The 13,675-nt window shown below is 45.0% G+C and overlaps 1 protein-coding gene across 6 annotated transcripts in view; it reads right to left on the bottom strand.

Annotated features, from left to right (window-relative positions):
* The window catches only part of TRIM14 (tripartite motif containing 14), a 58,020-nt gene extending 44,759 nt beyond the window's left edge, over positions 1-13,261 (bottom strand). For 4 of the 6 annotated variants that reach the window (XM_054520346.2, XM_054520347.2, XM_054520345.2 and 1 more), the window contains exons 1-2: positions 12,929-13,194; positions 3,765-3,860 (exon numbers count right to left, since the gene is read on the bottom strand). In XM_054520346.2, the coding sequence (XP_054376321.2) occupies positions 3,765-3,860; positions 12,929-13,135 (303 nt within the window). In that variant the 5' untranslated portion in view covers positions 13,136-13,194. Of the gene's footprint in view, positions 1-3,764; positions 3,861-3,943; positions 4,211-12,928 lie in introns of those variants that run through there. The other 2 variants (XM_002820021.6, XM_054520349.2) reach the window with 2 other exon arrangements.
* Positions 13,262-13,675: the final 414 nt, after the last annotated feature.

The following is a 13,675-nucleotide window of genomic DNA, read 5'->3' on the forward strand; positions in this document are numbered from 1 at the left end:
GACATCTATGGTAAATACCTACTGGAGACAAGACGATAATACACGTGACAAACCACACAAGAAAATGAACCACCATGCCTCACCTCCAGACTGGGGATATATTAGAATTGTATGTACAATATAACTCAAGCTACATTAAAAGCATAAGCATATACAGGAAAAAAAATCTCAAAATGTGAATAATAGTTGGCCTGAAGTGGCAGGATGCAGGATTATGGATGAATTCTTAAAAATCTGTTTCTTGATTAGGAATTGAAATATAAATGTTCACAGGAGCCAGGTTGTTAACACTGAAGGAAGTGGGCAGGGTGGAGCTGGGAGATCCCATGCCATGGGAGTAGCCATTGCTCAGCTCCATCTGCCCCCACATGAGAGTGCAAGCACAGGGTGGCAATATCTTTCCAATTTCCTAAATATAAATTTTTATACAAATATGTCTCAGGTTTAAAATGCTGACTATTAATTCCATTTTTCTTATTACCTTATGAAGGCCACTTAGGTATTAGTCTAACAAAACATACAGAATTTGTATGCTGAAAATTACAAAATGCTGATGAAAGAAAACAGAGATCTAAATAAATGGAAAGATATACCATGTTCATGGATTGGAAGAATACATAGTAAAAATGTCAATTCTCCCCAAATTGATAAACAGGTTTAACACAATTCCTATCAAAATCCCAACAAACTCTTTTTCTTTTCTTTTTTGAGACATGGTCTCGCTCTGTCACCCAGGCTGGAGTGTAGTGGGTATGGTCATTGCTTACTGCAACTTCAACCTTCTGGGCTCAAGCGATCCTCCCACCTCAGCCTCCTGAGTAGCTGGGACTAAAGGCATGTGCCACCATACCTGGATGATTTTTTAGTTTTTTGTAGAGATGGTAAACAAGCACATGAATAGATACTCAACATCACTAGCTACTGGGGGAATGCAAATTAAAACCATGATAAGGTATCACTACACACAGGTTATGCAAGTTAAGATAAAAACTTGGGACAACACCAAACGTTGTCAAAGATGCAGAAAAACACTCTCTCATGCATTGCTGGTGGGAATGTAAAATGGCACAACCACTCTGGAAAAGCGTTTGGCAGTATCTTAAAAAACAAAACAGGCAAGTGCCATATGACCCAGCAATAGCATTCCTGGGCATCTAACACAGAGAAATGAAAACTTATGTCCACACAGAAACCTGGACACAACTGTTCAAAGAAGCTTTATTTGCAATAGCCCTAGACTGTACCAAACGGCCTGCAATAGGCAAATGGTTTAAAAAAACCTCTATGGTACATGCATACTATCGGATTAGTGGAATATTACTACTCAGCAATACATGGGATGAACTAGTGGTTCTCGCAACAACTTGGGTGGATCCCAAGGGCATTATGCTGAGTGAAAAATACCTCAAAAGGTCATTTTCCATTTTTATGACATTTTCAAATGCCACAATTATCAAACAAATTAATGATGCCAGGAGTTAGGGATTGGTGGGGGGGAGATGGTGGGTAGGGAGGTGACCATAAAGGTGTAGGTAGATTTTTTTTTTTTTTAAGATGGAGTCTCACTCTGTCATCCAGGCTGGAGTACAGAGGCATGATCTTGGCTCACTGCAACCTCCACCTCCTGGGTTCAAGCCATCCTCCCACCTCAGCCTTCTGAGTAGCTTGGATTATAGGCACCACCATTCCTGGCTTTTTTTGGTATTTTTTTTAGTAGAGATGGGGTTTCATCATGATGGCCAGGCTGGTCTCGAACTCCTGACCTCAAATGATCTGGCTGCCTCAGCCTACCAAAGTGCCGGGATTACAGGCGTGAGCAACCTCGCTTGGCCTAGAAGAAGGTAGAACTTGGCAGTGATGGAATAGCCTGCATTTTGATTGCAGCGGTGGTTATGCAAATCTGTACATGTGATAAGTTGACATAAAACTATACACACATACCACCCATTTTTTTTTTTTTGGATAGTGTGCTATAGTTATGTAACAAGTAACCCTTGGGGCAAACTAGGTCAAGGTACACAAAACTCTACTATTTTTGCAACTTCCTCTACAAAGTTAAAAAGTTAGTTGGGGAAAGGGTCAAGAGAAAGACAACCATGCCTTAGATTAAGCTGAAACCTACCCCAGGCCATCCCTCAGGCCAAGCTTATCCAACCTGCAGCCTGTGGGCCGCATGTGGCCCAGCACAGCTTTGAATGTGGCACAACACAAATTTGTAAACTTTCTTAAAACATCATGAGTTTTTTGGGGATTTTTTTTTTTTTTTAGCTCATCAGCTATTGTTAGTGTTAGTGTGTTAATGTATTTTACGTGTGGCCCAAGACAATTCTTCCAGTGTGGCCTGGGGAAGCCTAGACCCTCCACATGGGTCCTAATTCTTGGGGGCCCTCAAACCATATCTGCTCAGGCATTTGCAGACAGGGAGCCTGATCTTCAGGCCTCCCCACGGCCCTTCCAACGTGACAGCTTTCACTTTCTAAATCCTTTGGTACTGCTTATCTCCTAGCCCAGAGTTCTGCTCGTGAAGACATGAGAGACACTATTAAGCTGGGGCCACAGGTGTGAACTACAAACGTCTTCAGGGTACCGGCAAACTGTCATGAAGACACCTGACGGAGAATGGACTTTAGGCAAATGTGGAAGCCAATTCTGCGGCCTGGCCTGGTCACAGGAGAAACTGGGTGCCAGCTTCTCCCATGGTCAGAGCCACTCTTCCTCTTGTGTGAATCAGTCAGGGGTTCCTTTTTTTTTTTTTTTTTTTTTTGATAGGGTTTTGCTCTGTTGCCCAGGCTGGAGAGCAGTGACGTGATCCTAGGTCACTGCAGTCTCAAGCTTCAGGGCTCAAGCGATCTTCCCACCTCAGGCTCTCAAACAGCTGGGACTGCAGGCGTGCACCATCATACCTGACTATTTTATTTTATTTATTTTTAGTAGAGATGGGAGTCTCACTATCTTGCCTAGGCTAGTCTCGAACTCCTGGGCTCAAGTGATCCTCCAGCCTTGGCCTCCCAAAGTGCAGAGCAGGGGTTCTTCCAGCTCTCAGTGGGGCAGGCCCCAGGAGGGCCTCCCACCCCAGCCCTCACTGCGAGGAGGGAGCAACGGAGGATGAAAGAGGGAGGGAGCAACAGAGGATGAAAGGGGGATGAGGGAGCAACAGAGGATGACTTTAAGGGAGAGGGAGCAACGGAGGACGCAAGGGGAAATGACCAGCTCCTGAGGCCCTAAAAACACAACAACTTTGTCATGTCAAAATGGTTACTTAGAACAACGTCAGCCTCAAGTTCCTATTCAAAATCCACAGAGAATCCATTCAAACATCATTATGAAAGGAGAGTGAAGAAAGTACCTATCTGTGGAACAGATCTATACCCTACTTGCTTTCTTTCAGCATGGCAGTGGAATTAAAGAGATATCTGCATATTCCTTAAGCTATGTTTTGCTTTGTTTAAGGAAATTTGGGATAATGGGCTAATTCCTCCAACAGAGTGGCAGATGACACTAAGGAACCAGAGATTTGCCACAAAGCAAAGGAAACCGGAGCTCAGGGCCCCTCAGTTGCAGAGCCCCTTCATGGTCTCGCACCTAATTTTGTCTGTAATTTTGTGTTCTTTTTCTAAAGAACCCTGAATTATAGAAGCTCCAGGCCTCATCATCTGCCCCTTCGCTGTTGGTTTTTATTTTCATTGGCTCCGTATTGGGGGTCCCCTCTGTCTGGGGGGAAATGTGGGTCTTTCCATGGGTATGAGGAAGAAATGTCCACTTGCCTTGAGCTTCTCGGTGGCATCTTCTATCTGGGTTATGTTGTCAACGTGCTGCTGCTTCTTGATTGCCAGCTGCTTTAAACATTCTTGGCTGAGTTTCTGTACAGGAGGGAGTTAGGAAAAAAGTCATAATACTGTCACTTTCCAAATAACAGTCCCCCGCAGGGGTCACCTCCTCTTACCCTTGTATTCTTTTCCAGTGGAGGTATCTGAAGGTGAGGTAACTTGCCCAAAGTCATATGGCAAGTTGGTGGATGAGCTGGGACTAGGACCTCTCTGATCCTCGGAGGTCCGCATCAGGTATGCCTCAAATCTTGATTTGCACCCCTTCCTCACACTTTACTTTATCTAGGACAAGTCTTGCTTGTGACTTGCTTTTCCAGCCTTTCAAGTAGGACTTTAAGGCAAACAGCTTGGGGTCTGGGAAAGAGCATCTACTTATTATTAACTGAGCACCTATTATGTGCTGGGCCCTGTTCCAGGTGTTGCCCTCATGAAACATACATTCCAGGGAGTCTGTTACCCTCTGGCCCTGGACTACGTGAGAAGTTGGTGGGGTTCATGCTTCCTGATCTTTCCACCTTCCATATCTCTGCTTTTTGAAATTGCTGTTTTCCCCAAAGTCTGCTCTGCACTCCCCTTCTCCAAGGGTGTGATCTCATCTCCATCTTAGCCTTTCTTACAGCTGGCCTTACACTCAGCTGCTGGACCCAGATCTGGCTGCCCCATTGACTAGGAGCTTCTTGAGGGCAGGCTCGCTTCATTCCCACTCCCCACAGGGGCCAGGGTGTGACCCAGAAGTGTTTGCTGAATTGAACAGAATTATCAGGGGCTGGTCAGGCTTGGTGGCTCATGTCTGTAATCCCAACACTTTGGGAGGCTGAGGTAGGAGGATCACTTGAGCCCGAGGAGTTCGAGACCAGCCTGGGCAACATAGTGAGACTCTGCCTCTACCACAAAAAATAAAATAAAATAAAATAAATAAAAATAAAATAAAGTAAAATTAGCTGGGCGTGGTGGCATGCACCTGTAGCCTTGGGAGGCTGAGGTCAGGGGCCGGTCACCTAAGCCCAGGAGGTTGCAGTGAGCTATGATCATGCCACTACACCACTGCACTCCAGCCTGGGCAACAGAGTGAGACCCCGTCTCCAAAAAAAAAAAAAAAAAACAAAAAAAAAACCCAATTATCAGGAGCTGCCAGCGTCTCCCCCAAACCAGCCAGGGAATTCTTCCAGGTCAGGGAAGGATCTGATCTATTCTTTGACTCATGGCCCAAAATATATGCTGAATAGATGTTTGGTGAATGATGAATGGATGAATGAATAATGGGTGAATGGATAGGAAAGTGGGTATGTGGATGCAAAATGAATATTCATAGTGTCAACCTTACGTAATGAAATTCAAGAGCTGAGCATGGTGGCTTGCACCTGTAATCCCAGCTACTCAGGAGGCTGAGGTGGGAGGATCACTTAAGGCCAGGAGTTTGAAACTAGCCTGGGCAACATAGCAAGACCCCATCTCTACCAAAAAACAACAAACAAAACAAAACAAAAAACCTGGCTGGGCATGCCAGAGAACGCCTGAACTTCATGGAGAATGCCTGAAGTTCCAGCTGCTTGGGAGGATGACATTCACAGGCTATAGAAAATATTAGCAAAGAAATAAATTGATGGTGGTTAGCTTTGTTTAATGAACTATTCAGGCAAAATTGTTAAGAATGAAAAAATTAAATAAATGTAAATGGGATAAAAGTTTATAAATGAACATTTCATAGTTTTAAAAATTGTTTTCAGGCTGGGCATGGTGGCTAATGCCTGTAATCCCAGCACTTTGGGAGGCCGAGGCAGGCAGATCACCTGAGGTTGGGGGTTCAAGACCAGCCTGACCAACATGGAGAAACCCCATCTCTACTACAAATACAAAATTAGCCAGGCATGGTGGCACATGCCTGTAATCCCAGCTACTCAGGAGGCTGAGGCAGGAGAATTACTTGAACCCAGGAGGCGGAGGTTGCAGTGAGCCAAGATCGCACCATTGCACTCCAACCAGGGCAACAAGAGTGAAACTCCGTCTCAAAAACAAACAAACAAACAAACAAAAATTGTTTTCAGTAACTTAATATCATGTTATGTTAAATGAAGTAATAGGTCATTATAAAATGTCTGAATCATTTATATGGTATAGAAAAGCTAAATATATTTCGATCTGTTAACAAAAAAAATTGAGGCGCCATCTTTCTAGAAATTATGAAATTATTTTCATCTACAAATGCTGGTAGAAAACAGCTAAAAATTACTTACTTCCTAGGTTTTTCACTGGAAATCTGGGTTACTAAGAGTGAAAATTGTAGTTAACATATGTGATTAAAACTACTTGATATAAAAGAAATAATTCTATTTACAGAGTGTATAAAGAAAGTCAGATGTGTTTTTGGTAAAGACTGTTGAAAGAGAGTAATTTTTCTTTTGCATGAAAGAGAACTTTGTGTAGTCAAAATGATAATGGGAAAAGGGAAGTAAATTTTTGTCCTAAGGCAGAATGACAAAATAAAAAGGAAGTATAGGACAAAACTGAAGATTTAAGCAAATTCTAGAAGGTCTGTGGAAGATTAATCTCACAAAAGACATTTTGTATGTGATCAAATTAAAATTAAATTAAAATGAGAAGGAATTAAAATGAGAAGGAAATGGCCGGGTGTGGTGGCTCCTGCCTGTAATCTCAGAACTTTGGGAGGCCGAGGCAGGCAGATCACGAAGTCAGGAGTTTGAGACCAGCCTGACCAACACGGAGAAACCCCGTCTCTACTAAAAATACAAAAATTAACCAGGTGTGGTGGTGCGTGCCTGTAATCACAGCTACTCAGGAGGCTGAGTCAGGAGAATCACTTGAATCTGGGAGGTGGAGGTTGCAGTGAGCAGAGATCGCGCCATTGCACTCCAGCCTGAGTGACACAGCAAGAGTCCATCTCAAAAAAAAAAAAAAAAAAAAAATCAGAAGGAAATGGCCAGGTGCGGTGGCTCATGGCTGTAATCCCACCACTTTAGGAGGCTGAGGCAGGTGGATCACCTGAGGTCAGGAGTTTGAGACCAGCCTGGCCAACATGGTGAAACCCTGTCTCTACTAAAAATATAAAAATTAGCTGGGCGTGGTGTTGTGCACCTGTAGTCCCAGCTACTTGGGAGGCTAAGGCAGGAGACTTGCTTGTACCTGGGAGGTGGAGGTTGCAATGAGACAGTTCATGCCACTGCACTCCAGCCTGAGCAACAAGAGCGAAACTCCATCGCCAAAAAAAAAAAAAAAAAAAAAATTAGAAGGAAATTTTTTATAAGTTTTTCTAAAACTTTAGTATTAATATCAAAAGCACACTTATGTAAGGCCAGAGTCTGGGCTCCTGTGTTGTAACAACTGGGTTTTATCAGAGCATTGATCTGCTCTTTAATAGAAAATGGTGAGAGATTATCGAAGGTTTATGGAAATCTTGTCTTGTGTAGTCAAAGCTGACTGAGATTGGATGATAGACAATATACTAACACCTAAGTAATTTTTTTCTTTTTTTGAGACAGGGTCTCACTTTGTCACCCAAGATGAAGTTCAGTGGTGCAATCCTGGCTCATTGCAGCCTTGACTTCTCAGGCTCAAGCAATCCTCCTGCCTCTGCCCCCCAAGTAGCTGGGACTATAGGCACACACCACCACACGCAGCTAATTTTTGTATCTTTTGTAGAGACAGGGTTTCACCATGTTGCTCAGGCTGGTTTTGAACTCCTGAGCTCAAGTGATCTGCCTGCCTTGGCCTCCCAAAGGGCTAGGATTACAGGCATGAGCCACTGTGCCTGGCCTAAAAGTAAAACTTGTTTTTCTCCTTTGAATAAAAATGTAATGTAGAATTAGTAAGAGACGGTAAAAGATGTATTTACTTTTGCATAAATGGCAGAGAAAAGGTAACTGGGGAGAGTTTGTGCCATGCTGTCTTTATTAGGTCTCTTGATTGAGAACTGAATCTCCTCTATCAGAGTGGTTTTTGCTTTTTGAAATCTTTGAATAATCATTTTGGCTAAATTAATTACCATTATTTTGTAGTGACCTGTGATTCTATTTTGATCATGTGTTTTAAACCTTTCTTATTTTTATATCAAGTGTTTTAAACCTTTAATATTTGAGATACTTCCCAAAATTAAATTTCATATTCAAAAATTAAGTCTTTTTGACCCAAGCTAACTTGGGCATAACCAGGACCCCTGGAAGTCCAAAAGAGACACATTAGGCTTATTTGGGATGTCAAAGTCATATGGGAAATACTGTCAAATAAGAAATGATGTTTAACTTTCTTTGAGTTATATTTATAAAAGTGTATTATTAATGTGTTCCAAAATTGTATGAGATTCCTAAAACTCTGATATGTCTTGGTATATGTTATCAGTATATCATTATCGTAATTATTATGATAAACTGGTGTACGCCACACAAATAACCACATATCCTAGTCAATTTCGTCTTTGAGCGTGGCTATTCTAAGCCTTTTATCATCCACAGACAATTCTTTTTTTTTTTTTTGAGACAAGAGTCTCGTTCTGTCACCCAGGCTGGAGCGCAGTGGCACAATCTTGGCTCACTGCAAGCTCCACCTCCCGGGTTCATGCCATTCTCCTGCCTCAGCCTCCCAAGTAGCTGGGACTACAGGTGCCCACCACCACGCCTGGCTAATTTTTTTGTATTTTTAGTAGAGACAGGGTTTCACCATGGTCTCGATCTCCTGACCTTGTGATCTGCCCACCTCAGCCTCCCAAAGTGCTGGGATTACAGGCGTGAGCCACCGCACCCGGCCGACAATTTTTATTTTACTTTGATTCTTTTAAAAAAAGTCATTTATAATCAGCTACAAAATTTGCTTCTTCTTTAAGGAAATTTTTGGAAAAAACCCTGACAAGTACTCTTGAATACAGGTTTCTGGTAACTTCAGAGATCATACCATTGGATTAAGCAAAAGCTTCCAGAACTCCAATAAAAACCTGAGGCATTCATGAAGACTGCTAACCCAACATCAAGCAGAGCAAGAATTATTTACATGTGACTAAACTGATAGAGGATAAAAGTGATTTTTATGATTTTAAAAATTTGAAACATTGCTGATTCTTTTCATATTGTTTTTCAGTCAAGAAAATTTTTTCTTTTGTCACAGCAACTGGATAAAGTATACTTTTGTGAGCAAAATTGAAACATTTGTCTTTCTCTCTACCTGATTTCACCAAAATTTGCAAACTATTTGTATATTTTTTTATTTTCATTTTTAAAATTAATTTATTTTTTTTTTAGACAGAGTCTTGCTCTGTCACCCAGGCTGGAGTGCAGTGGCATGATCTCGGCTCACTGCAACCTCCACCTCCCAGGTTCAAGCGATTCTCCTGCCTCAGCCTCCCGAGTAGCTGGGACCACAGGTACATGCCACCATGCTTGGCTAATTTTTCTTTTTTTCTTTTTGAGGCGGAGTCTTGCTCTGTTACCCAGGCTGGAGTGCAGTGGCACAATCTTGGCTCACTGCAACCTCTGCCTCCTGGGGTTCAAGCAATTCTCCTGCCTCAGCCTCCCGAGTAGCTGGGATTACAGGTGCCCACCACCATGCCCAGCTAATTTTTGCATTGTTAGTAGAGATAGGTTTCACAATGTTGGTCATACTGGTCTCGAACTCCTGACCTCGTGATCCACCCACTTTGGCCTCCCAAAGTTTTGGGATTACAGGTGTGAGCCACTGCGCCCAGCATAATTTTTGTATTTTTAGTAAAGACGGGGTTTCACCATTGGCCAGGCTGATCTCCAACTCCTGACCTCAACTGATCCGCACACCACAGCCTCCCAAAGTGCTGGGTTTACAGGCGTGAGCCACCGCACCTGGCTATTTGTGAGTATTCTTATTTTATGACAATATAGTTATTTGCATAAGTTCAATAAGAATATGTTTTCTTTCATAACAGACCACATTGGAGACACTGGTAATTTTATCAAGGCTTTGACTGAAATGATATATCTTCATATATGACCAGACTGCTTTCAGGAACTGAAGTCAAGTTTACAGAGCCCATAAAAAGACCCTTGGGGGCCAGGCTTGGTGGCTCAGGTCTGTAATCCCAGCACTTTGGGAGGCTGAGGTAGGTGGATCACTTGAGTCCAGGAGTTTGAAATCAGCCTGGGCAACATAGTGAGATCCCGCCTCTATTAAAAAATGTTAACAAGAATAAAATAAAATACAATAAAAGGGGGCCCAGCACTTTGGGACACTGAGGTGGGCAGTTCACTTGAGGTCAGAGTGCTCAAGACCACCCTGGCCAACATGGTGAAGCCATATCTCTACCAACAAATACAAAAATTAGCCAGGAGTGGTGGTGTACACCTGTAGTTCCAGCTACTCAGGAAGCTGATGTGGGAGAATCACTTGAACCTGGGAGGCGGAGGCTGCAGTGAGCCAAAATTGCACCACCGCACTCCAGCCTGGGCAACAGAGTGAGACCCTGTCTCAAAAAAAAAAAAAAGATCCTTGGAAAGACTGGACTGGCTTGGTCCTTGTCTACACAGTTCCCTTACAAGGTTCCCGACCTTGTGGTAAGTAAAGAATGTCACTTTCTGACAGGTCTAGGAACCTCAAGATATTTTGGGACCTTGAGAAGAGAAGAATTCACCCAATGTGTATGGGTATCACAGGCATAGTCTGATGGTGAATCCTTGGTTTGGCTTTTTAGCTGTGAGGCTTTTAAAAGTCAAATCCAGGCCAGGCGTGGTGTCTCACGCCTATAATCCCAGCACTTTGGGAGGCTGAGGCAAGAGGATCACTTGAGCCCAGGAATTCTAGACCAGCCTGGACAACATGGTGAAACCCCGTCTCTACAAAAAAATACAAAAAAAAAAAAATTAGCCAGGTGTGGTGGTGCATGCCTATAGTCCCAGCTACTTGGGAGGCCGAGGTAGGAGGACTGCTTGAGCCTGGGAGGTGGAGGTTGCAGTGAGCCACGATCATGCCATTGCACTCTAGTCTGGGTGACAGAGTGAGACCCTGTGTCTCAAAAAAAAAAAAAAAAAGTCAATTCCAAAATTCCTTATGAAAGTTCCAATAATGCAAATTATCAGGCCAAGTGTAATACTAAAACTTACTTTGCAAGTAAATTTGTCCTATCAAGACTCATTTTTGGTAAAAACAGGGAACTAGAGAGAGAAAAATTATGTTTCAGAAGAAAATCTTAGCACACCTGTTATGCACACCTGTTATTCCTGTTATTAGATTCCAGCCCTGGCCATTGTTTTTGAGTTTTTATTTTCCTACAATTTGGACTAAATCCTGAATTATTTCCTGGCTACAACAAGGAAGGTTGTAGAAAAAGTTTTAGAAGCCAATTCCTGGCTTTTAAAGAAGGCTTGGGATTTTCTTCATGATGTTTTTAGTTGACTCTCCAGTGGAATAGTTTTGGTGTTGTTCTGCCATAGAGATTCTCTTTTTCACTTATTTATTTATTTAAGACAGAGTCTCACTCTGTCATCCAGGCAGGAGTGCAGTGGCGTGATCTCGGCTCATTGCAACCTCCATCTCCCGGGTTCAAGCGATTCTCATGCCTCAGCCTCCTGAGTAGCTGGGATTACAGATGTGTACCACCACACCTGGCCGATTTTCATATTTTTTGGTAGAGACAGGGTTTCACCATGTTGGCCAGGCTGGTCTCGAACTCTTGGCCTCATGTGATCCTCCTGCCTCAGCCTCCCAAAGTGCTGGGATTACAGGCATGAGCCACTGTGCCTGACTGCTTATGTCATTTTAATGTAAATTCTTGGTAAACAATTTAGGAACTGCTTCTTCTTTTTTCCTTAAAAACTTATATGTCACTGCTGCTAATCAGAGTGGATAGTCACAGAAATTTGAATCTATGGTCCTAGTTGGCCATCCTCAAGCTTTAGGCTTGGATAAACTCTGTACTTAATCATATTTTCTGAATCTTATTACTTCAAGTTGACAGTAGGTAGTGGGTAGGGGGATGGACAAATGGATGGGTGAGACTCTTGAGCCAGATCTGTGGAAAGCAGCCTTGTTAATTCTGAATAACAGTTTTTCAAGGAGCCATTATTATAATTACAGCCATTTCATACGTTAAAAAAGGGAAGGGTCTGGTGACAGGGACAGGTCTTGAGCCCACGACTCCACTGGATTTTCCCCCATGATCCCCTTTTCACCTTGGAGTTCCAAGGTTGTCACAATGTGGTGGTCTGGAGTCATGCAGTACCGGAGAAAGGCTCACGATGGGGCTGAGTTCATCACAGAAGACTTCCTGGAGACAAGTGGTAGGATCAACATCTGTCAGACAGGAGGGCCTACCTCACCCAGGCTTCATGAAACCCAGAGAGAGATAAGGATTTGAGAGGAGCCACAGAACAAGTCGGCTGGGAAGCTGGAGCAGGAGCCCAGAGCCCCTGGGCACTGTTAGGATTATGCATGGGTGAGGGTTCCATGGTGACAATGGCCCTGTTGGGGGCATCTGGCTAATGAAGTCCTGGGTTCAAGGCCTGCCCCTGCCTCCAGATCCTTCCTCTTGTGGCCTATAAAATGGCTGTAATAATAATGGCTCACCCAGGGCTGCCATGAGCAGGAATGGGAGTGTCTGTGTGGCCAGGGAGGGGAGAGGAGGTAGGTAGTGACAGCTGAGGCTGCTCCCAGGGCAGTCAGGCTGTCCTCAGCTCAAAGTTCACAGGCCCTTTCTGTGGACTGCAGATTAAGTAAACCTGAGATGTCTGTGTGGCTTTCTGAGCTACACAGGGCTGTTTATTAAGAGGGAGAGTTTGTACCTCTGTTAACTAAAAGGCAGACCGTCTTCCAGGCCAATGGCAGTGTGGTGGATCGGCCATGGTGGACACGGTCAAGGACATCTGGGTACCAGCCTGGGCTCCCAACCTCTCACTCCTAAACCCACCTTTTCTGAAGCTCAACTGATGGCTTTGGCTCGCCTTTGCCCTTGCTTGGGTCTCAGACTCCCGCTCTGAACTTTCGGTCGACCGCTTAGACGCCCTCGGGGCACCTTTGGTTTCCAGGTTGTAACCCGCCACTGGCCACGGCCAGGCACGCCCCCTCCTCGGCCGTTATGCCTGGGCTGGCTCCCCCAACTCCCGCGCGGCGAACCCCGTCCCTATCGTCCCCACCTGCACGTGCACCGCTGCCTCCAGCGCCAGGCCTACCGGGTGGCCGCGGTGCGCGCCCAGCACCGGGCAAAGCGCGCACACGCAGCGGCGGCAGCGGCGACAGAAGAGCTCAGCCACGCGGTCGCCATGCTCCTGGCAGCGCCAGCCGCATCCCTCGACAAGCTCCGACCCCCCAGGGGTCCGGCTCCCGGCCGCCGCGCCCGCCATTCATCTCCGCCACCTCCGGCTCCCCGGGGCACGGGGCGGGGCTCCCAAGGGAAACCGAAACCTCGGCCGTGGGCGGGGCGGCTCCAGGCAGGCCAGCTGGCCGGCCGCTAGGAGGATGACAGCCCGCCGGGAGCAGCGTCGGGCCTCGGAGCATCCTCCGACCAGCAGGGTGCTCCCTCTGCCCGCCCAGGCCGGGAGGTGGCCCTAGCAGAAATGGGAAGCTCCTAATGAGCCAGCTGGGAGAGGGTGGGCTTCCTGCTTAATGACGCTGGTCCAGTAACGTCCAGAAAACTGCAGCCCTGATGTTGGAACCAAAGTTGGCGGTGACCTTCCGGGGGTGCTCCTCTCACTTTCCCTTGATCCTCTCTTGCCCTTTTCCCGGGAAAGATAATCATTCCCACAACAGTAAGATACCTCGTCAACCTCAAATAAGGACACAGAGATTCTCCAATTGAGTTTATTTCGGACTGAGCAGAAGGATTGCAATTCGGGAATAAATGTGCCATGGCACCCAAGGGGTGGGGGCGCGGAGTAAAGCAG

The sequence above is a fragment of the Pongo abelii genome, chromosome 13, assembly GCF_028885655.2.
Source record: "Pongo abelii isolate AG06213 chromosome 13, NHGRI_mPonAbe1-v2.0_pri, whole genome shotgun sequence".
Taxonomy (NCBI): domain Eukaryota; kingdom Metazoa; phylum Chordata; class Mammalia; order Primates; family Hominidae; genus Pongo; species Pongo abelii.